Source organism: Heterocephalus glaber, unplaced genomic scaffold, assembly GCF_053883595.1.
Source record: "Heterocephalus glaber isolate CG9 unplaced genomic scaffold, H.glaber_assembly_v1.0 deba00001863, whole genome shotgun sequence".
Taxonomy (NCBI): Eukaryota; Metazoa; Chordata; class Mammalia; order Rodentia; family Bathyergidae; genus Heterocephalus; species Heterocephalus glaber.
In genome coordinates this window covers 19,564-43,314 of record NW_028258503.1, presented here as the reverse complement: position 1 = coordinate 43,314, position 23,751 = coordinate 19,564, and the positions used below count along the sequence as shown (strand labels likewise).

The following is a 23,751-nucleotide window of genomic DNA, read 5'->3' as shown; positions in this document are numbered from 1 at the left end:
ATGCACATTCCTATTGCGAGGCTATTCTATCCCCTATAAATGCCATGATGCCTTAAAGATGGGCAGGGGCTGGCTCAGGCCTGGGGCCCTGGGGCCTAAGCCCCCTGTAGGGTGTCATGGGGCAGGCGCTAGGGGCTGGCACTCGGCTGCCTTCTGAACTTTGGTTTATGGTAGTCAAAGGGAGAGGGTGACAGGACCAAGTCCCCCACTCCAGCAGTTCACCAGCCTTGCACTCTGACCTCGTGCCCATGGGTAGGTATGCTCATGTTTTCTGCATTATTGATATTCACCTGTTGTTGAATTTACTAACTCCACCTCCGTGTGTAAATGTGTATCCCCCGTGGGAAATTGCCATCTGTCCTCAGAGCACAAAAGCCAGGAAACAGGAAGGTACTGTAACTGAAAGAAACTCAGGCACGGGATGATTGCTCAGCTTCATTTGACTTATTTATGTTCTGCAAACATTTGACCATGTCTCCCACCCACCAACATGAAAACACAAGTGGGCCCCGGGCATGCCATGAGTGATTATTAAAGGCAGAAAAAATGAGGATCTGAGGAGAACATGGCAATAAACTCAAAACCTTGGAGCCTAGGGAAGGATGCAGTCTGGCACGGAACACATAGGTTTGAGATCCTTCTTCCTATTCAGCAGTCTGGGGACCTGGGGGTCCCAGGCTGTGCATGACCTAGAAGATGAGGGAAAAAGGTCCTCAAGGAAGGAGGTGAACACTGTGTGGAGGCGGCCAAGGTCTTGGGAAACCCATCTCCTGTAAGTGAGAGAAAACAAAAATCCAGTCAATAGTCAGGACTCTAAACTAGCAAGCGTGGCCCCGCCCTGTTTAGTCCTAACACTTAGGCAGCTCCCAGTGTCCATTAAAAAGCCCCTCCCTATAGTTGTGGCCACACCCCCAGAAGCCCAGCCCTTTGAGGACGGACACATTCAACAAATTGCCATTCACTGTCAGTTCTCGGTGAACATTCGGGTGTTCCTGAGAGGCAGCCAAGGTCCTTCGGGCGACCTCCGCCTCTCCTGGATATGGGAAAGGCACCCTGAGGCTGCTGTGGAGAGTGGTCAAGGCACGGTGCTGTAGGGACCGGGCCCCCGGATCGGCCAGGCCCTCACACCCCCCGCCCCGCAGCTGCCCCACATCCCGGGCGCCTCAGGCCTCCTCTCTGCAGGCTTCTGCCTCCCCCGCCTCGTCTGCCTCCCCCGCCTCGTCTGCCTCCCCCACCTCGTCTGCCTCCCCCGCATCGGCCCGCCTGGCTCTGCCTGGCCTGGACCACAGCCCTGCTCCTGGCCCAGGCCCTTGGCCCTCCGGCTTCGGCCTGGCCTCTCCTGCTCTCCATCCCTGTGCCGCTGCCCCGCTGAGTCCCAGCCGCCCCTCTCCTGACGCTTCCCTGTCCCCCCACGTCACGGGCCACGCAGGCCACGTCAGGAAGGATACAGTTCATGCGGTTGCGCAGTTGGCCAAGCAGACATGAGCATAATCTGCCCTGTGCCATCAGAAACAAGAACAACAGGCGAAACTGCTGGAGCGTTAGTACCAACATCGCCAGAGACACCTGCTGAGCCTCGGCCCCCCGGCTTTCCGGCATCACTCTGCCCATCAAGGATTCTGCTGCCATCGTGGTCATCTTCGTGGCCACCTGCAATACTCCCACCGCCTGCAGGGGCTTGCATGCCGGACTTGCCTCTTCCCCTTTGAGTCTAGCTCGACCTCGATCAGGATCACGACCTCTCAACATAGGCTCCTTCCAGGGCAGGAAGCGCGTGCAAAGCTCCGTCCCTGCTCCACCCACAATTCTCCTCCTGAGGCCAACAGCGCCTGCGCATACAGGCCTTCAGGCATTGTGTTTCCCGCCAAACTTGCCTCCACACCTGGCACAAAACTTCGGTTGCCGGGCAACGGGTGCCCCACCCAGGAGCGCCCCCCCACACCAGTGCCCATGTGCAGTGGACCCCCAGGTGTCTGGTCCCTTCCAAACTGGCCCAGTCCTGAGTCCCACAGACCCCTTTGGCCACAGAGGAGCCTCGGGGCCTTTGCTCTGGCTCTGCCCATCGGCAGCTGTCCTCCCCTGCGTCCCCCAGGACACAGGAGGTGTCACGCTGGGCAGGGCTCTTCCGGCCACGCTGTTTAGAACTGCATCCTGCCACCGCACCTGCATGGCTTCACCCTGTGGGGGGCGGGACACGGGTACGAGCTGCTGGGACTCCAGGAGTCTGGGAGTCGCGGAAGCCTGCTCAGCCGAGGGTGTGACTGCGATAGGGACGTTATCAATTGTATTTTTATATCGTAAGTATTAATGCAGAGTAATTGTGCAAATGGTTAGGAACACTTTTTATTCTTTTTTGGTACTGGGGATTGAACTCGGGACCTTGCGTTTGCGAGGCAGGTGGCAGAAACACTGAGCTAAATCCCGAGCCCAGTAATTGTACAAATGAATGGGTAACTGGGCCAGGGATTTAGCTCAGTGGTTCTCTGTGACGTTTCCCTACATGCAGATATTATGATTTGTTTTTGTCCATCTGCTCTCACGTCATTTCTTTCCTTCCTCTCCCCTCTGCCCATATTCTTACGCAACTAACACCTTTGTTACTTTCAGGTCATCTTTTTTTGTTTTTTAGGTTTCCACATATTAGTGAAAACGTGCAATACCCGTCTTTCTGAGTCTGGCTTATTTTGCTTTACATGATGGTCCTCCCATCCCACCCATTTTCCTGCTATTGAAATGATTCTGTTCCTCTTTAGGCTGAGTGATACTCCACTGTGGATATGCACCATCCGATGATTCCTTGTCTTGACTCTTGGTTATGCCACAAGTATCTCTTTTGTATGTGCACTTCATTTCTTCTGGTAGATAGCCACGAGCGGTCTAGTAGTATTATTTTTAATTTTTTCAGGAACTTCTATGCTGTTTTCCATCGTGGTTGTACTAGTTTACCTTCCCACCGATAGTGTAGTAGGATTCCTTTTTATCCACATCCTTGCTAGCATTTATTGATTCATTTATTTCTGTATGTTTCTAATACATAATAATTCCATTCATCTTGGGCCAGCATTTATTTGTTGTTTTTTCTTTTTGATACTGGGGATCAAACTTGGGACCTTGTGGTTGTGAGGCAGGCAACGGACCACTGAGCTTAATCCCCGGGCCCTATTTGTTGCTTTTTTGATGATAGCCATTCTGACTCAGGTAAGATGGAACCTCAGTGTAGTTTGGATTTGCATTTTCCCGGTGGCTAAACATATTGAGCATTTTTCATACATTTATGGGCCACTTGTACGTCTTTTGAGATGTGTCTGTTCATGTACTCCCAGCGCTTAGGAGGCCGAGGCAGGAGGATTGCCATGAGTTTGAGGCCAACTGGGGACACATAGTGAGTTCAAGGTCAGCCTGGGCTACAGAGTGAGACTGAGTCCAAAAAGTGTCTCTTCAGATCATTTGCCCATTTTCATTGTATTACTTGTTCTGTTGTTGAGTTTTTTGAGGACTTTATATAAACTAGCCATTAATCGTCTGTTGGTTGAATGTTTGGCAAAGATTTTTTTCCCCTCTTTTAGCATATGTCTTCATTATCAGTTTCCTTTCCTATGCAGACGCTTTTTTAATGGGATGTAATCTATTTGGCAGTTTTTGCTTTTGTTTCTTGAGCTATCAGGATCCTATTCAGGGAATTGTTGTTTGCCCCACTATCTCCTTTTCTTTTTCATTTTGTGGGACTGGGAATTGAGCCCAGGGCCTTCACACTGAGCTACATCCCCAACCCCTTTTTGTTTTTATTTTGAAATATGGTCTTGCTACGTTGATAAGGTGCTCAGGCTGGGTTCGAACTTGCAATCCTCCTGCCCGGCTTCCCAGAGTGCTGGGATTCACAGGTGTGTGCTACCACTCTTAGCTCCCGTGCCAATATCTTCAAGTGTTTCCCCTATGTTTACTTTTAGTCATTTTAGAGTTTTAGGTCTTTGAACCATTTTCAGCAGCTATTTGCACAGGATGAGAGAGAAGGATGAGATGTTTTATCTAGCCCTTATCTAGGATTGAGTTGCCTCAGTCTCCTTCATGTGAATATTCACTATTTCCTGCACCGTTTTGTTGAAGAGGCTGTCTTTTTCGCCACCTATGTTTTTGGCGTCTTTGTTGAGTACCAGATGGCTGTAGATGCGTGTAGTTATTTCTGAGTCCTCTATTGTGTTTCACTGGCCTGCCTGTCTGTTTTTATGGTGATGCCACGCTGGTTTTGTTACGCCTTTGTGGTGTACCTTCAAATCATTTGCTCTTTTTGCACAGGATTGCTTTGGTTATTCTGAATCCTGTGTGTTTCCACATAAATTTGGGGATTTAAAAAATTTCTGTGAAGAATGTCACTAGTATTTTGATATGAATTGTAATGAATCCATAGATTACTTTAAGTAATATTGCCATTTTAACAACTTTAATTCTTTAGGTCCACGAACATGGGAGGATCTCCCCATCTCCCAGCATCTTCTTCAATTTCTGTCTTCACTGCTCTGTAATTTTCATCATAGAGGTCTTTCATTTCCTTGGTTAAGTTTATTTGAGGCTATTGCGGATGGGAGATCTTTTCTGATCTCTTTCTCCCTGACTTCATGATTAGTATACAGAAAGGCTACTGATTTTTATATGTTTGTTTTGTATCCTGCTACTTTGCTGATTTTATCAGTTCTAAGAGTTATTTTTGGTGGCATCCTTAGTGTTTTGGGGTTTTTTTTGGTACCAGGGATCGAACTCAGGTCCTTGCGCTTGTGCAGCAGGTGGCGAAACCACTGAGCTAAATCCCTGGCCCCATCCTTAATGTGTTCTGAGTATAGAATTACATCATCTGCAGAGGGGGATAATATGACTTCCTACTTTTCCATTTGTATTCCTTTCATTTCTTTCTCTTACCTAATTGTTCTGGCTAAAAATTCAAGTACCATATTCAATAAGAGTGGCTCGAATGGACATTCTTGTCTTGTTCTTGATTTTATAGGAAATGCTTTCTGGTTTTCCCTCTTCATGATAATATAGAGCTTTTATTATCTTGAGTTATGATCCTTTGCACCTAATTTTTTCAGGGTTTTTATCATGAAGTGATGCTGAATTTTGCCAAAGGCTTTTTCTGTATTTCTTGAGATGATGGTGTGATGTTTTTAATCCTTGATTGCATTTCTTTGCAGCATCATGTTTATTGATTTGGTTATGTTGAACAATCCTTGCATTTCTGGACCAAACCAACTTGATCATGGTGTATGTTCTATTTAATGTGTTATTGAATTTGATTTATGAGTACTTTATTGATAATTTTTGCATCTATGTTTATCAATGATATTGTCCTATAGATTTTTTGTTGTGCTTTTATCCGGTTTTGGTGGCAGGGTAATCCTAGCTTTGTAGAATACATTTGAAAAGATTCCTTACCTTTTTATTTTATGGTATCACTTGAGGAACTGTGGTATTAGTTCTCTAAAAGTCTGACAAAATCAGAAGTTAATCTGGTCTTTGTCTTCTTTTGGTTGGGTGACTTTTATTACTGCTTCAAAGTCATTCTTTGTTATTGATCTATTTAGGTTTTTAATATTTTCTTGGTTCAATTGTGGTGAGTCATGTGTGTCTAAAATTTGTTCATTTCTTCTAGAGTCTCCAATATATTAGCTTAAGAAATATTCCCTAGTGATCCTATGAGTTTCTATGGTATATATTATAATATCACTTTTTCATCTCCAATTTTGTTTATCTGAGTCTTTTCTTCCTTTCTTTTGGTCAGTTTAGCTAAGGGTATGTTAATTGTGTTTATATTTTCAAAGAACCCACTCTTTGTTTCATTAATCTTTTGTGTTGTGCTTTTAGTCTCTATTTCGTTTATTTTCCCCAGATACTTATTAGTTATTTCCTTCTAGTTCTTTCAGATATAGTTTGTTCTTTTTTATGTTGCCTTTGATTTTACTTTTATTAGTACACATTTGCAGTGCATACTGGTTATATTCATAACGTACATGCCACATCTTAATTCCTTTTATGTCACCTTCCCTTCGCCTCCTTCCTGGATGTGTTTCCGCTAACTTTCCCTCCTCCTCCCTCTATTTCATTCTTCTCTATTAGAAATATTTTATTTTGTTCTTTGTTTGCATTTTGGGTACTCATATAAGAGAAACCATGCAATATTTAACATTTCTGGTTTCAAAGTGCATCCATTTTCTACAAATGACTCAAATTTATCCTTCTTTATGGCAGAATCATCATTTATAAATATCACATTTTCTTTATCCATTCATCTGTTGATAGACATATAGGCTGGTTCCAAGATTTAGCTATTATAGATTGTGCTGCTATAAACATGGGCATGTGTGGATCACTGTAATAGGATGTCTTTCACTCTTTCAGGAAGATGCCAAGAAGGGGAACATCTGGGTCAAACGGGACCTGTAATCCTAGATTTTGAGGAATCTCCACACTGATTCCCACAGTGGTTGCACCACTCTGCACTCTCGCCAACAATGGAGAAGGGTTCCTTTTTCCCCACAGCCTTGCCAGCATTTGCTATCGATTGATGTCTTGATGATAGCCATTCTTTCTGGAGTGAGATAAAATCTCAGTGTTGCTTTAATTTCTCTTGCTTTTAATTTCTCAGCCGACCAGTGATGTTAAACATTTTCTCATATATTTATTTGCTGTTTGTATTTCTTTTTTTTTTTTTTTTTTTTTTTTTTTTTTTTGGTACCAGTGATTGAACTTGGGCCCTTGCACTTGCGAGGCAGGGGGCGGAACCACTGAGCTCAATCCCCAGCCCTGCTGTTTGTATTTCTAAACTTTTTTTTTTTTTTGGTGCCAGGGATCAAACTTGGGGCCTTTCGCTTTTGAGGCAGGCCGTGGAACCACTGAGGAAATCCCAGGCCCTGTATTTCTAAGTTTTTAATTAAGTTATTTATCTTTGAGACAGGGTCTCACCATGTAGCCCAGACTGGCCTCCAACTTGTGGCAATCCTCCTGCTTCAGCCTCCTGAGTGCCGGGATTACAGGCATGTGCCATCAGGCCTGGCTGTTTGTACTTCGTCTAAGAAGTGTCTATTCATTTCAGATGCCCACTTTTGGACTGGGTCTTTACATTCGGTGTGGTCTGGGTTTTTTTTTTTTTTTTGAATTCTTTATATAATTCTACATATTAGTCCCTTGAGGAACAGGTCGTAAAAATGTTTTCCCGTTTTATGGGTTGTCTCTTCACTCTGTTAGTGGTTTTCTTTGCTGTGCAGAAGCTTTTTAATTTGTTTTGTTTTTGCGGTACAGGGATTGAACTCAGGACCTTCCACTTTTGAGGCAGGCATGGTGCCACTGAGCTAAATCCCCGGCCCAGAATCTTTTTAATTTGATGGGATCCCAGTTGTTGATCCTTTGTGTTAGTTCCTGTGTGATTGAGGTTTTGTTCATAAAGTCTTTGCTTACACCAATATCTTCAAGAGGTCTACCTATTCTATCTTCCAACAGATTAAGTATTCTGTTTTTGTATTTAGATTTTTGATCCATTTCCCTTTTAGTTTAGTGCATGGTGAGAGATATGGGTCTAGGTTCAATTTTAAGCATGTGGAAAGTCAGTTTTTCCAGCACCATTTGTTGTTGTTGTTGTATTTTTAGTGCTGGGGATCAAACTCAGGACCTTGTGCTTGCGAGGCAGGTGCAATGCCACTGAGTAACATCCCTGACCCTCCAGCACCATTTGTTAAAGAGGCTATCTTCCTTCCAGTGAAGGTGTTTGGCTCCTTTGTCAAAGATGAGGTGGCTGAGTGTGTCTGGAGTTGTTTCTACATCTTCTAATCTGTTCCACCAGTCCTCAGGTCTGTTTTTTTGCCAGTACCATGCTGTTTTTATCACAGTAGCTTTGTGGTATAGTTTCAAGTCAGGGATTGTGATGCCCCCTGCTTTGCTCTTGTTGCCCAAAGGTTTTTTTCTTTGTTCTTTTTTTGCCATTCTAGGTCTCTTCTGATTGAAGTGAATTTTAGGATTGTTTTCTCTAGTTCTATGAGGAATGCTATTGGTATTTTTGGCTGGGATTGCATTCATTCTGTATGCTAGTATTGGAAATATGGCCATTTCACTATATTGGTTCTACCTATCCAGGAACAGGCAATATCTTTTCATTTTCTGATATCCTCTTCAATCTCCTTTTTCAGAGTACTATAATTTTTCATTTAGAAAATTGTTTTCAAATTGTATTTGTACATGTTTGCAGTTCATGTAGTTTACAGTGGTCTTGGGGAGTGGTTACATGTACATACTGCAGCATATTTCTTTCTTTAAAAATCTCCCCCATTGCCCTATCCCATTTTTCATTCTTGCTCGTATTATTAGTCTTAGCTCATGTTATGGCATATAATGTTTACATTCTTTAGGGTTAGGCTCCTGCACATGGCATGTCTTTATTTCTCTCCTCTCGTTTCCCCTTCCCCTCCTCCTCACCTCTCACCCTTATTCCCTTGGACAACTTCTCTATTGCAAGAGATCCGTTCCCTTGTCCCTTCCTGTCTATCCTTTACCATTTTCTTTGTTTGTACTTTGCCTCACTCAAGTGAGAGATACCATATTGTATGTAAGCTTGTGTGTCTGGTTTATTTCACTCAACATTATATTTTCCAGATGCATCACTTTCCTACAAATGTCTCAAATTTGTCATTTTTTAAATAGCTGCGAAGTTTTCCATTAAATAGAGATGCCACATTTTCTTTATCCAGCCATCTGTTGGTGGGTATACAGGCTGCTTCCAGGAAGACAGCTAGCAGGGGGATCACTGGGTCGTATGGAATTTCTAATTTCAGTTCTTTGAGAAATCTCCATACTGATTTCCATAATGGTTGTACTAGTTTACATTCCCACCATGCATGTAGGAGGGTTCCTTTTTCACCACAGGCATGCCAGCATTTGTTTTTGTTTGATTTCCTAGTGATTGCCATTCTTTCTGGAATAAGGTGGAATCCTAGTGTTGTTTTAATTTTCATTACTCTAATGACTAGAGATGCTGAACTGTTTTTCATGTATTTGTTGACCATTTGTATTTTTTTCCACTGTGAAGTGTCTGTTCATTTCTCTAGGCCTCCCTTAATTTTGGGTAACGGGGATCGAACTCAGGACCTTACACTTGCGAGGCAGGCATGGTTCTCTTAAGATAAATCCCTGCCCCCCCAGCCCATTTTTGTTTTGTTTTGTTTTTGGTACTGGGGATCGGACTCGGGACCTTGCACTTGTGAGGCAGGCATCGGAACCACTGAGCTAAATCTCTGGCCCTTTTCTAGCCCATTTTTAAATTTTAGGTGGTTTAATTTTTTGGGTTCTCTGTATATTTTATATATTAGTCCTCTGCAGAATAGCTGGCAAAACCCTTTTCCTATTTTGTAGGTTGTCTCTTCACTCGATTGATTTTTTTGCTGTACAGAAGCTTTTTAGTCTGATATAATTCCATTTGCTGATTATTGGTGCTATTTTTTTGTGAGATTCTTTTTAGAACATCTTTTCTTACTTCTATGTCTTCAAGCATTTTACCTATTCTATCTTCCAGTAGGTTCAATGTTTCTGTTTTAATGTTTAGGTCTTTGATCTATTTTGATTTGAATTTAGTATGTGGTGAAGAATCAGGGTCCAGTTTTCCCAGCATCACTTGTGAGGTTTCTGTATTCTGTTCCATTGATCCGTGTGTCTGTTTTTTGTTCCAATGCCATGCAATTTTTATCGATATTACTTTGTCGTATGGTTTGAAGTCTGGTATTGCTGTGCCTCCTGCTTTGCTCTTGGTGCCCAAAATTGCTTTTGCTATTCTGAGGCTCTTCTAGTTCCATATGAATTTTAGGATGGTTTTCTCTAGTTCTGTAAGGTATACTATTGATATTTTTATAGGGACTGCATTAAATCTGCATAACAATTTTGGAAGTATGGCCTTTTTCACTATGTTGGTTCTTCCTATCCAAGAATAAGGGATGTCTTTCCATTTTCTGGTATCCTCTTTGATCTCCTTTTTCAGAGAGCTGTAGTTTTCAGTGTAAAGATCTTTTCTTCCGACATTTGATTGATTCCCAGGCATTTCATTTTTTTCGATGCTATGGTGAAAGGTGTTGTTTCCCTAATTTCTCTCAGTGATTTTGTTACTTGTAGAGGAATGCTACTAATTTTGTTTTGTTTTGTTTTGTTTTGTTTTGTTTGTACCAGGGATTGAATTCGGGACCTTGCCCTTGCAAGGCAGGTGGCGGCACCACTGAGCTAAATCCCTGGCCCGTGCTATTGATTTTTGAGTGTTGACTTTGTATCCAGCTACTTTACTGGATTTGGTTATTAAATCTAGAAGTCTTTTGATGGAGTTTTGGGGGTCTTCTAGTGTAGAGTATCATGTCATCCGCAAATAATGGTAATTTAACTTCTTCACTTCTGATCCTTATTCCTTTTATCTCTTGCTCTTGTCTAATTGCTGTGGCTAATATTTCCAGACTATATTGAACAAGAGTGGTGACAGTGGGCATCCTTGTCTTGTTGTTGACTGTAGTGTGAAATCTTTCAGGTTTTGTCCATTTAGTATGATGTTGGCTGTTGACAAATAGATGGCTTTCATCAGATTCAGATAAAGATCCTTTATTCCAATTGTAAGTTTTATTTTTTTATCAGGAATGGATGTTGGACTTTGTCCTTGGCTCTGTTAATATGGTGTATGTATTACATTATTGATTTGTGCATGTTGAACCATCCCTGCATCCCTGGGATGAATCCTACTTGGTCATGGTATGTAATCTTCTTGATTTGCTGCGTCCTGTTTGCCAGTATCTTGTTGAAGATTTTTGCATCTGTGTTCAATAGGGAGATTGGCTTGTAGTCCTCTTTGTTGGTTGGAGTCTTCTTTGGTTTGGGGATCAGGGAATGCTTGCTTCCAGGAATGATTTGGGGAGTATTGCTTCCCTTTCAATTTCATGAAAGAGTTTGACGAGTAGTGGCATTAGGTCTTCTATAAAGTTCTTGTAGAATTCAGCAGTGAATATGTCAGGATCTTGGCTTTCCTTTGTTGGTAGGTTTGTAAAATTACTTCTTTGGCTGGACATGGTGGCACACACCTATAATGCCAGCATTTGGGAGGCTGAGGCAGGGCGATTGCTGTGAGTTTGAGGCCAACCTGGGGTACATAGTGAATTGAAGGCCAGAGTGGACTACACAGCAAGGCCCTGTCTCGAAAAGCCAAAAAAAATTACTTCTTCAATGTTTTTGACTGATGTTGGATTATTTAGATTTTTTGTTTTTGGTACCGGGGATCAAACTCTGGACCTTGTGTTTGCGAGGCAGACGGCGGAACCACTGAGCTAAATCGCTGGCTAGAATTTTTATATCTTCTTGATTCAGCTTTGGTAATTCATATATCTCTAGGAACCTGTCCATTTCTTCTGAATTTTTCTTATTAGAGTACAGGTTGTCAAAGTAGGTACTGATGATCTTCTGGATTTCTGCAGGATCCTTTGTGATTTCACTTTTCATCATTAATTGCACGGATGTGGATGTTTTCTTTCCTTGTTTTGATATGGTTGGCTAAGGGTTTGTGTATTTAAAGTTTGTGTTGAGAAGCCTGCTGTAATTCTAATGACTACATCATAATTGATTTGTTGCTTTTCTCTGTCCCTGTGCTGGGCTTCTGGGATTTTGACTGTGTGTGACTTGCAGAGTTTCTCTTCTGACCATTCCTAATTATCCATGTTAATTTTTCCCCAGTGTTTGGAAAATTTTCTGCCACCGTGTGATTTCGATAAATGGGTTTTAATGCCATTTGTGCTGTCCTCTGATTTTTCACTAATTCTAGTTCCTTTTGGCTTCATCTTTGGGTCATGTATCAGCTGTTGAATCCATTTTTTATGTTCTCTTCTTTTTAAGGTATCTCTGAGTAGTTGGTCTTTGAAAGCATCCTCCTCTTCTACTTCTGATATTCTGTCTTCACATTAGTTACTTCGGCTACCCTTACGTTCAATATAACGTTCACTCTCCTGGCTGTTTGTAACCTTTTGGTGGACTCCTTGCTAAACTGGTCATTCATGTTGTATATCATTTTGTTTAGTGCAGCTTAGCTTTATTAGTGTCTTCTATGAGCTCCCTGATTGTTTTCTTTTTTAATTAAATTCTTTTATTGGTACATTGTAGGTATACAACCCAATTACATTTCTCATTGGGAATTGTACCTTTACATAATGCATCTTGGTCCTTATTTTTTCCCCATTCCTAGCCCTCCCTTCAACCCCTCCACCCTTCCCTATTTACAAAGACTTTATTTCCATTTTTTCCATTTCTCATCATTTTTCCTTTCCCTTCCTTCCTTTCCCCTGCCCCTCCCACTACCCCTACCCCTTTCGACCTTTTCTTCCCATTTTGCATTATCGATTATTCATTCTAATCATTGGTACATTATAGGTATACAATATAATGACATTCATCATTGGAAATTTGCACCCTTACATAGTCTCTCTTGGTTCTTATTTTTCACCCTTCCCCAGCCCTCCCTTCAACCCCTCCATTCCTCCCTATTTACAAAGATTTTGTTCCTATTTTTCCATTTTCTCATAGTAATCCCATTCCCTTCTATCCTTTCCCCTAGCCCTCCCATCTCCTTCCCCTTTGCCCCTTTTCTTCCTATTTCACATTACCTATTATACATTTAGTCCTCATTTACACTTTCAGTTTCTCACACCAGAGAAACTATTCAGAATTTATTCATGTGTGTTCTATTTATTTCACTTAAGAGTATCGCCTCAGTGTGCATCCACTTAGCTATAAATGTCCCTAATTTCTCATTTTTGATGGATGAGTAGTACTCCATTTCATTAAAAAAAAAAAACACATTTTCTTTATCCAGTCTCCAGTTGATGGGCATTTGGGCTGTTTCCAAGTTTTAGCTATTACAAACTGTGCTGCTATGAACATGGGCACACATATATCGCTGTGGTATGATTCTTTTAATTCTTTCAGGAAGATCCCCAGCCGTGGAATAGCGGGATCAAATGGGACTTCCAGTCCTAGTTCTTTGAGGTATCTCCATACTAATTTCCACAGTGGTTGCACCAGTCTGCACTCCCACCAGCAGTGGAGCAGGGTTCCTCTTTCCCCACAGCCCCGCCAGCATTTGTTATTGGTTGATTTCATGATAGCAGCCATTCTTTCTGGAGTGAAGTGGAATCTCAGCGTTGTTTTCATTTGCATCTCTCGAATGACCAGTGATGTTGAACATTTTTTCATGTATTTATTTGCTATTTCTACTTCTTTGTCTGAGAAATGTCTGTTCATTTCAGATGCCCAGTTTTGGATTGGGTCTTTAAATTTGGGAGGTCTGATCTTTTTAAGTTCTTTATAGATTTGAGATAGTAGACCTTTGTCTGAGGAAGAGCAGGTGAAGATATTTTCCCACATTGTGGGTTGTCTCTTCACACTGCTGGTTGTTGCTCTTGCTGTACAGAAGCCTTTTAATAAGAAGAGATCCCACTTGTTGATTGTTTGTGCTAGTTCATGGGCAACTGAGGTTTTGTTCATTAAAATCTTTTCCTGCACCGATGTCTTCAAGGGTTCTACCTAACCTCTGTTCCAACTGGTTCAGAGTTTCTGTTTTAATATTTAGATCTTTAATCCATTTTGATTTTAGTTTAGTGCATGGTGAGAGATTTAGGTCTATTTTTAATCTTTGGCAAGTTGAAGCCCAATTTTTCCAGCACCATTTATTAAAGAGGCTATCTTTCCTCCAGTGAGGGTGTTTGGCTCCTTTATCGAAGATGAGATGGCTGAGTGTGTCTGGCGTTGTTTCTGCATCTTCCAATCTGTTCCACTGGTCCTCGGGTCTGTTTCTTTGCCAGTCCCATGCTGTTTTTTATCACAGTAGCTTTGTAGTATAGTTGCGGTTGGGGATTGTGATACCCCCTGCCATGTCTCTGTTACCTAGAATTGCTTTTGCTATTCTGGGTCTCTTCTTGTTCCAAATGAATTTTTGGATTGTTTTCTCAAGGTCCACGAAGTATGCTGCTGGGATCTCAACTGGAGTTGCCTTAAATCTATATAGCAGTTTTGGAAGTATGGCCATTTTCACTATATTAATCCTTCCTACCCAGGAGCAGGGGATGTCTGTCCCTTTTCTGATATCATCTTCAATCTCTCTTTTCAGAGTCCCATAGTTTTCAGAAAAGAGGTCTTTGATTTCTTTCGTTAGGTTGATTCCTAGGTATTTCAGTTTTTTGGATGCTATTGTGAAAGGAAGTATTTGCCCTATTTCTCTCTCAGTGAGTCCGTCATTTGTGTAGAGGAAAGCTATTGATTTTTGTGTGGTCTTTTTGGGGGGTGTTGTATTTGTTTTGGGTTTTGGGGGATTTTCTTTGACACAGGGTCTGTCTGTGTATTCCAAACTGGCCTTGAATTATGTAGCCCAGGCTGGCCTCAAACTTGGAGCAATCCCCATGCTTCAGCCTCCCTAGTGCTGGGATTACAGGCATGCGCCACCATGCCTGGCCCACATGTCTTCATTTTTAAAAAGAAGACATTTAGTTGAATGGGATACAGCTTTTGCATGTATTCCAAAATATTTATAAAACACTTCATTGTTGTTTGAAATCACTTCCAAAAGTGGTGGCTATCCAACAACTATTAATTTTTAAGTACAAATCACATATCTTGTAAATCTGTGAATTTACCTCTGATCTTTAATTGAAATATCAGAATAGTTTTAGAAAAGTCTTCATTTGAGAACACCAGAGGAAACGACCCCAGAATCTAAGGCAGTTAGCTATTAATAACAAGGCTTATTGAGAGCATATTGCTAATTCATGTTTCCTCATGAAATCTGAAGTCAAATAATTTTGTTGTGGAACAGTGTCACATTTCTATCATGAAGTTCAAAAAAATCATCTTTGCTCGGAAAAAAACTTGGGCCCACCAAAATAAAAGGCCCAATCAAAAAGTGGGCAACTGAAATGAATAGATGCTACTCAGAAGAAGGACAGATGGCCAATAAATACATGAAAAAACTCTGGCCATTAGAGAACTGCAAATGAAAACAGCACCTAGGGTGGGGGATTTAGCTCAGTGGTTTGCACAGGCACTAGGACGGAGTTTGATCCCTGGTACCAAAGAAAAAAGAACAAAGAGAAAAGAAAAAGGAAAACAGCATCAAGATTCCATCTCACTCCACAAAGAAGGGCCATCAAGCAATCAACCAATAACGAATGCTGGTGAGGCTGTGAGGAAAAGGGAACTCTTCTATATTGTTAGTGGGAATGTAAACTAGACATTGCTCAAACCACTAAAACTAGAAATTCAATTTGACCCAGCTATCCCGCTTCTAGGTATCTTTCTGAAAGAATTAAATTCATCACATTACAGGGATCCATGCATAGCTATGTTTAAAGCTCCACAACTCAGAATAGCTAAATAGTGACCTGTAAGTCAATCAACAGATAAATTCACAAGGAAAATGTGGTATTTACACTCAATGGAAGGGCCAGGGATTTAGCTCAGTGGTTGACGCCTGACTCACAAGTGCAAGGTCCCTAGTTCGATCGCCGGTACCAAAAAAAAAAAAAAGTACTGTTCACTCAATGGAGTACTACTCTGCCATACAAAAGGATAACTTGAGGTATTCATAGGTCAATGGATGCAACTTGAGATTATATTAAATGAAATGTCAGACACACAACTTCAAATATCACATGGTTTCCCTTATATGAGAAAAACAGAAAGAGGGAGGGAGGTAGGGAGACAGTGAAAGTAGTTGATAAATAGGAAGTAGGGAGAGATCTTTTTCAAGTGGATGGAGAGACAAGAGATGCAGAGAGGGGGCGGGCCCGAGAGCAGGGAAAGAGAATGAGAAAGAGTTGAAGGGGGAAATGATAATAGAGCTTTTGCAAATGGGAAAAGGACCACTGGGCGTGGTGGTGCATGCCTGTCATCCAAGCTCTCAGGAGGCTGAGGCAGGAGGGTCTCTGAGAGCTCAAGGCCAGCCTGGGCTACATAGTGAGACCCTGTCTCAGAAAAACAAAAAGAGGGGGGGAGTATCAAAAGCTGGCAAGAGGAGAGGGAGGGATGACAAAGGGGAAGAAGAATGAACATGTGTTATGTGCATGCTCCGACTCCCCACAATAAATGGGACCGCGTACTGCAGACACGGACTAATGGAAAAATCTAAAGTCAGCCCTTGGCACAAGGGTTTGTGACAAAATTAAGAAAGAAAAAGGAAAAAATAAATAAAAAATGAAATGAATGAATGAATGAATGAAAGGCGGCTAAAGAAACGTCCACATGGATTGCACCAGCACCCGACTGTCGGCACGAGAGCATCACACGGCCCCCAGCCTGGCCCACCCTGAAATCTGCTCCGTCCCACTCAGCAAGCCCTGAACTCAAGACTCAAGAAGAAGGGCCACCCTCTCGCCCCTGGCTACCACATGTCTGGGGAACCTGGCGCTAAGCCATGCGTAGGCAACCTGCTTCTGGGTCCGGGTTCTTACATAGCAGAGCAGCTCCCTCGCTGTGATCCCATGAAACTCAGCCCTTGATACAAGGGTTTGTTGAAAGAAAGAAAGAAAGAAAGAAAGAAGAAAGAAAGAAAGAAAGAAAGAGAAAGAAAGAAAGAGAGAGAGAAAGAAACGAGGGAGGGATGAATGGAGGAAGGGAAGGAAAGAGGGCAGGCAGGCAGGCAGGCAGGGCCAACCCATTACGAGGAAAAACCAATCATGTGAGGAGTGGTGGCCCACGCCTGTCATCCCAGCACTAGGGAGGCTGAGGCAGGAGGATCGCCAGGTGTTCAAGGCCAGCCTGGGCTACATAGTGAGACCTTGTCTCAAAAAACAAAAAACAAAACGACAAAGGGTACTGATTGGAAAGGAAGAAGTGAAACTGCCTTCATGGACAGACAACACAGTTGTGTATTTAGAAAATCCAACTTAAGTCTACGAAAGAGCTACTGGGACCAATCAGTGGGGAGCTAATGTCACCCAGGCCTTAGCCAGAGTCCTAGCACTTTCTTCACAAATTTGAAACAAGGTCAGGAAGCCAAATGTTGCTACTCTTGTGTCTCAGGTCATGCATTTATTATACAAATGCTACTAAAATACTAAAAATATATATTCTAGTTGGGCGCAGTGGCTCACGCCTATAATCCCAGCACTGGAGGCTGAAGCAGGAGGACCACAATTTAGGGCCCAGCCTGGACAATTTAGCAATTTAAAGAGACCCTGTCTCCAAAAATGAGGGGGGGGGAGAGAACTGAGACCCGCGGAAGGTGGTGAAATGCTGAGGCGGCAGAAGAGAGAGGACACGGAGGAAGAGGCACCCAGGGAGGGCTCCTGGAAGAGGAGGGAGACACTGCCACCGCGACTGGGAGCCCAAACATCTGGCACAGCAGCTGCTGTCAATGGAGCTGGAAAACCTCTTGGCCAAAAGTCCAGGAAGGGGCGCGGGGAATTGCAAAAGGCAAAGTAAGCATCGGAAGGAGACCCTCACTCAGGTCCACACATGGGTGGGTGTGAAGGCCTCCAAAACGACTGAAGTTTTTGAGTTTTTTATTTCCTGTTTGTCGAGGCAGGGTCTCTCGATGTAGTCCAGGCTGGCCTTGATCTCACTATGTAGCCCAGGCTGGCCTCGAACTCGCAGCCACCTTCCTGCCTCAGCCTCCGGAGTGCTGGGATGACAAGCAGTCCCCACCACGCCTGCTGCGGTCATAGTTCTAGAGCTTAAGTCCAAGCTCAAGGCCTGCCTCCCTGTCTGCAATCCACTTGCTGGCTTCCGTGCTGGCTCCTGCCCTTCCTCTAAAGGTGCTAACTCCTGAGGCGCTCGCTCCTGAGCACCCCCCTTTTCCGCCCCATTGCGGGGACGCATGCGTCAGCCCACAGCATCCTGGCCCTGGACTCAGGCCACGCACCCTGGGTCTCCCCCACCACCTGCTGTCGCCCTGGGGGCACTGGCTCTGCCCAGGCCGCGAGTGTTCCAGCCAGCGTCCCGGGCGCAGCACACGACCTCTTTTCGTGCTTTCTCGGGAGGGGACCTGGAGCCCTGCGCGTGGAGGAGAGCGTACCGCCCGCGCCTCTCACCAGGACCAAGGGAGCCAGTTCTCTTCAGACGCAGATATTAGATACTTTCAAAAGGTAAATAAATAATGTTTTTTAAAAAAGAAAACCAGGCCCGGGGATTTAGCTCAGTGGTGCCGACGCCTGCCTCGCAACGACAGGGTCCCGAGTTCGATCCCCGGTACCAAAAACAAAAGAAAGAAAGAAAAATACTTCTGGGGACCTAACTCAGTGCAAAGGCCCTGGATTCAATCCTCAATACCGCAAAACTAATGAGAAAAGGAAAAACTGGAAACAAAGTCTTGGTACATAGGGAGGGGCTGAAGGGAGGGCAGGGGAAGGGGGAAAGAATAAGAACCGAGATACATCACGTACAGGTACAAGATCCCAAGGATGAATGCAACTTATTGTGTACCTAACATGTACCGATGAACTTAATGGATAAAAAAAAAATCCTTCCCAGCACTCAGGAGGCTGAGGCAGGAGGATGGCTGCGCGGTTCCAGGCCTACACAGCGAGACTCTGTCTCAAAACACAAGAGAAAAACTCCAAAATGCCCATGAGAGTGAGAGCTGAATGAAGGCCCACTAAGTTCCCCTTGGGCGCCGCGGACCGCTGGGGGGGGGGGGGCGGGGCGGAGGAGGATTTGGCGGCATCGCAGCTTCAAAGAAACCCAGACGCTGGGCGAGCAGCTCAGGTTTATTTTCGGGGTGACCGCCAAGGACTGGACTGCGGCCCAGGGCATCTCTGGGCTGCGGAGCGGCTGCTCCGGGAGGCTCAGGCTGCGGGAATCAGGATCAGGGTCGGGGGCGCCATCTCCGAAGGCTTCGCGTCCTAGGTCGGCGTCAGTTGTCTAGGAGGAAGCGAGAAGGGCTCGGGATGGTGGCCCAGGGCCCCGCCCGCCCGGGAAGGCACCGCCCCCTACGAAGCCCTCGGGCTTCCGGCGCCCGCCCCATGCCCCAGCCGGCCCTGGACGGTTGCTCACCCCCGCCTCCGCCTGTGGCGTCCCCGCTGGGCCCCATCGTATGTGGCACCACAGCAACAGCCGCGTGGGCCTCTCCGCCCTCGCCATGGCCTCCGGGAGGGTCCAGGCGGCCGGGATCACGAGCGTCATCGGGATCACCGGGATTCCCGGGCCCGCCAGGAACTCCGGGGCCGCCGGGCCCGCCGGGCCCGCCGGGCCCACCAGGCCCCTCAGGACCACGAGGCTCCTCAGGGACCACAGGACCACCTGGCCCAACCTGGCCAGCGACAGCACCCGCCTCAACCACCGCAACAGCTTCCCCTTCTTCTGCTACCGGCACGTCTCCTACTTCGTCAGCCTCAGAACCCATCTTGAAGAAGGCCTCGTCCTCCACCGACCTGCTGCTCCAGCAAGAAGACCCCGCCTCCTAACGCGCAAGGTAACTTGGGAGGTCCAAGGCGCCTGCGCAAACACACACTTGCGAAGCCTCCTAGCCAGTGACTGGTTTACAGACATACACACACACTCACACTCACACACACTCACACACACACATACACACACACACACACACACGGAACAACAACGAATGAGGGCTCCCTTGAGAAGCTCTGCCCTGTAGACCTAAGAAGCCTGCACAAACAGATCCCCTTAGGCCCATGTGAAGAGGAGTCAGTGCTGTTATACCCTGGCCCTTAAAGCTACAAGGCTGCCACTCCCATGTGCGCATGCCCTAATACCTTTGACATGTGGCTGGTTCCCGCCGAGCCCACCCCCTCCTCAAGCCCCCCAAGCATCCCAGAAAGACCATGTGGTGCCCATAGGGGCCGCCCCACCCATGGGCACTGTGCAGGCTCATCCCCCATCACAGAGTTCCGGCGGCAAAGGGTGCTTCCAAGCCAAGCCTGTCCAAGGCCATCTGTCCCCTTCCCCACACAAGAGGTCCAGGCCTGGGGACACGATATTGGGCATGTGGATCCCTGCCAGTGCCGGTCTTCAGGATTTGCCCAGGATACTTGCGCCTTCAGTGACATTCGTCACTGTCATGTCCCATCGTGTCGTCCTGAAGCCAGATCTGGGGAACAGTCTTCTGACTCATCAGCCTGGCTTCAGGTGCCTGGGCCCTCAACTGGCAGGTGACTCTGTGTCTACTTTTGTGTCTGGAGGTGGTCAAGTGGACAGGGGAGGAACCACTGTAGGTGGGAGGTGGGGATGGCACCGCCGGGGAGCCCTGGGCCTCCACACGGGGACACAAAGTATGGCACCAGGTGGAGACAGGACCCCAGCCAGGGCCTGGTGAGAGGAGAGGTCCTTCCAATGACAAGATTGTTGTTCAGAGGGCCGGTGATTTAGCTCAGTGGCGGTGATTTAGCTCAGTGGCACCGCACCTACCTCGCAAGTGCAAGGTCCTGAGTTTGATCCGCGATAGAGCACCCCCAAAACAAACAAACAAACAAACAAACGTGTAGAACACAGCCCACGGAGAACAGGGCATTGAGGATACCAAAGAGCTGGCATAAAAGCACACCCTGTAGTGGCTTGAATTCTCTGGTCTTCCTTCAAAGTCCTGAGATTGGCATTGGGTGGAGGAGAGGCTTAGAAGACACAGCTCTCACAAACAATGGGCTGGACACAGAGCTCATCGTTGTCTTCTTGCCCATGGATTCATCTTCATTTTCACTTCGTCTTTGTCCTGTGTTCCTTTTCTTGCCTTTTCAGCCACAAGAGCTCCATTGTACCTATATCACGTTTCTGTTGGTTGCTGTGGGACACCTCCCCCCCCCAACTCCTCCCAGTTTGTGTGTGGCACCTTGGTGGAGAGGGCAAGATGCTGTCTTGCTGGCATCAACTGTGGTCCTCAGATCAAAGGAAAGAAATGGCTGGAGGGGCTTCTCAGAGGAGGGGGCCCCTGGGCATTTTCCCGTGTGTTTATAGGACACTGAACTGTCAGCCTCTCCCATAGCTTGCCCTCCGCAGGGTGTAGGGATACACGGGGTCGTTTCCCAGGCACCTCCAGCACCACAGAGAGCCACCAGCCTTTGTGGCTAGTTGCAGGATGGAGCGCGGAGTGCACCTGAGGGCCGTGCCAGCAGAGGAGCCTGCTGCTGGGATATGCCCGGATGACTGGTGGCTCCTCGGTCCTCCTGCACACATTGGTGGGGCCCTGCTTTGTTTCCCTAGCAGTCAAGAGGAGGGGGGATGGACAGGTGTCTCAGGCCACGTCCCCATCCTCACTCTCTCCCTTGTGCACACTCAGCCCCGGCTCAACAGGAGGGCACCACGGGATGGCAGAGACGAATGTGGCTGCCGGAGCAAGTGTCCTGGGCAAATCCCGAGGACGGGCACGGGCTGGGATCCACATCCCCACTGTGTCCCCAGGCCTGGACCTCGTGTGCGTGTGTGTAGGGGACAGGACGGGCTGGGCCCGTGGCCATCTCCTCCCCCATCAGAACTCAGCGATGGGGGATGGGCCAGCACAGGGCTCACGGGTGGGGCTGACCCTGCGGGCATCGCGGGGTCCAGCGGCATTCCGGGGTGTCCAGGCCCGACCGAGGCAGCGCCTGTTCCTACCAGGGCTCTGGAGAGCCTGGCAGATGCCCCCGTTACGGAGCTGGGTCTCCTGACGCCTCGGTCCCTCTGTGGCCAAAGGGGTCTGTGGGACTCGGGGCTGGGCCAGCTTGGAGGGGATCAGACACTTGCGGGGCCATCGATGGGAGGCAAGGGACAGCCCTTTGCCTGGCAACCAAAAACTAGTTGAAGCAGGAAGACCAGGTTGGGGGAAAGCAGCCCACCCTGAGGGCCCATTGGCGCAGGCGCCGTGGGCATGTCGTGGTGCACTGTGGGTCTGAAAGGGGTGGGGCTTCATAGGCGCCTTCTTCCCCTCAAGGAGTGCGTAGCCCTCATCCTCGTCGTCGGGGCGGGCTCTGAGGGGACGAACCGAGACACCCATGCAGGCCCCTTACCACGGCTCCAGTGGAGCAGAGGGCCATGAACGTGACCAGGGTGGCACAGTTTCACGGGTTGTCCAGATACCTCGGGGCCCATGGCCCTTTGGGGAGATTGTGCTCGTGGTCAGCAGCCCAAGGATGGACCTGCATGAACTGTATCCTTCCTGACGTGGCCGGCGTGGCCCAGAACGTGGGGGGACAGAGAAGCGTCAGGAGAGGGGCGGCTGGGACTCAGCGGCGCAGGGATGGAGAGCAGGAGAGGCGAGGCTGAAGCCGGAGGCCCGAGGGCCGGGCCCAGGAGCAGGGCTGTGGTCCGGGCCAGGGAGAGCCGGGCGGGCCGAGGCGGGGGAGGCAGAAGCCTGCAGAGAGGAGGCCTGAGGCGCCCAGGATGTGGGGCAGCTGCAAGGCGGGGGTGTGAGGGCCTGGCCGGTCCGGGGGCCCGGTCCCTACAGCACCGTGCCTTGACCACTCTCTACAGCAGCCTCAGGGTGCCTTTCCCATATCCAGGAGAGGCGGAGGTCGCCCGAGGGACCTTGACCCTTCTCAGAGAACACGTTGACATTCGCAGGGAGTTCATGGTGGATGGCAGTTTGTTGACTGTGTCAGTCCTGCAAGGCGCTGGGGCTCTGGGGCCCTGGGGCTCTGGGGCTCTGGCCCCAAGCAAGGGGGCGGCTGTTAATGGACACAGGGAGGAGCCTAAGTGTTAGGACCAAACAGGGTGTGGGCTGTAACCTAGCTAAGAGTCCTGACTATTGGCTGGAGTTTCCTTTTCTCTCTTTCAGGGGATGGGTTGACCCGGACCGTGACAGCCTCCAGACAGTGTTCAACCGCTTCCTCGACGACCTTGCCCTGCTCTTGCGGACCATGCGGTGCTTTGGGCCCCCATTTCCCCCCATGTCTCTGCCAGACAAAGGGGGCTGAAGCCCAAACGCCCATGCCAGACAGCTCATCCTTCCCTAGGCCCTAAATTCCTGAATTAATCATCACGTCCTTCTTAGACCTTAGTTTTTCCTGCCTTTGCTAGTTACTCATTGGGTGCTCGGGGCCCACTTGTTTTGTTTCCCTGTTGTTGTACAAGACACAATGAAATGTGTGTCACTGCAGAAAATAAAGCTGAGCAATGATTCCATGCCTGAGTTTCTTTAGCTGAAGCATCTCCCTACTCTAGCTTTTTCCTCTGAGGACAAAGGCAACTGCCTGGGGGGGACACGTAGTTACAGGTGGAGGTAGAGGTGGAGTTAGTTAATTCAACAACACCTGGATATAAATAGCCCAGAGGACAGGAGTATTCACACCCATGGCCAGGAGGTCAGGAGAGCAAGAATATTGTGCTGCTGGACTGAGGGGCTTGGTCCTGCACCTGCTCCTGCAGGACCCAAAGCAAGGCACTAAGGAAGTGGGCTCCAGTGGGCTGAGGGCATCGTGGCCTAGTAACTGACTCCAGGGGCCTCACCTCAAACTTCCTGCATGGGGCTCAGCCCCCGGGACCTAGGCTCAAACCAGCCCTCGCCCTTGGCGGGAGGACAGCTCAGGAACCAGGAGCGTCTTCCTCACCATTTCTACCACCCTTGGCTGATGCTGGTTGGGAGGCTACTGACAAGAGGCGTCTCTGTCCAGGGTAGTGAGAAGCTGGGGAGAAGAGGCCCCTTTGCCAGGCTGAGAGGAGGGTCCAGTTCCTCCTGTGCAAAGCCCCCAGTCCCCAGCCACCTCAGCTCATCCTCCCCCCAGAACCACTGCTCACTGCTCATGGTTCCTCATGGTTTGGTGTCAGTGGATTACAATGGATTGATCTGTC

The 23,751-nt window shown here is 47.0% G+C and overlaps 1 protein-coding gene and 2 long non-coding RNA genes across 4 annotated transcripts; 1 reads left to right on the top strand and 2 right to left on the bottom strand.

The window, feature by feature from the left end:
- Positions 1-340: 340 nt before the first annotated feature.
- Positions 341-1,867, bottom strand: LOC147820522 (uncharacterized). The gene is made up of 3 exons (XR_015448429.1): positions 1,449-1,867; positions 940-1,062; positions 341-770 (listed from the first exon to the last, which is right to left on the bottom strand). It is a non-coding gene; the product is annotated as an uncharacterized LOC147820522 (long non-coding RNA).
- Positions 1,868-18,725: 16,858 nt separating this feature from the next.
- LOC147820521 (uncharacterized) lies at positions 18,726-19,429 on the bottom strand. Its single transcript, XR_015448424.1, has 2 exons — positions 19,030-19,429; positions 18,726-18,897 (listed from the first exon to the last, which is right to left on the bottom strand). It is a non-coding gene; the product is annotated as an uncharacterized LOC147820521 (long non-coding RNA).
- On the top strand, positions 19,070-23,085 carry LOC147820520 (EKC/KEOPS complex subunit LAGE3-like). 2 transcript variants are annotated; one of them, XM_087204133.1, is made up of 3 exons: positions 20,421-22,111; positions 22,435-22,557; positions 22,739-23,085. In XM_087204133.1, the coding sequence occupies exons 1-3, from the start codon at positions 21,957-21,959 to the stop codon at positions 22,875-22,877; spliced, it is 417 nt and encodes a 138-aa protein (XP_087060259.1). In that variant the 5' UTR covers positions 20,421-21,956; the 3' UTR covers positions 22,878-23,085. The 2 variants fall into 2 exon arrangements, with proteins under 2 accessions (XP_087060258.1, XP_087060259.1); XM_087204132.1 differs by lacking the exons at positions 20,421-22,111; positions 22,435-22,557 and adding an exon at positions 19,070-19,447.
- The last annotated feature ends 666 nt before the right edge of the window (positions 23,086-23,751 follow it).

Excerpts from the sequence above, each read along its gene's own strand:
- LOC147820520 (XM_087204133.1), top strand. The coding sequence starts at position 21,957 with ATGCAGGCCCCTTACCACGGCTCCAGTGGAGCAGAGGGCCATGAACGT. Across the intron at positions 22,112-22,434 it reads AGGATGGACCTGCATGAACT|CAGCCTCAGGGTGCCTTTCC; the intron begins GTATCCTTCCTG and ends CACTCTCTACAG. Across the intron at positions 22,558-22,738 it reads GATGGCAGTTTGTTGACTGT|GGGATGGGTTGACCCGGACC; the intron begins GTCAGTCCTGCA and ends TCTCTCTTTCAG.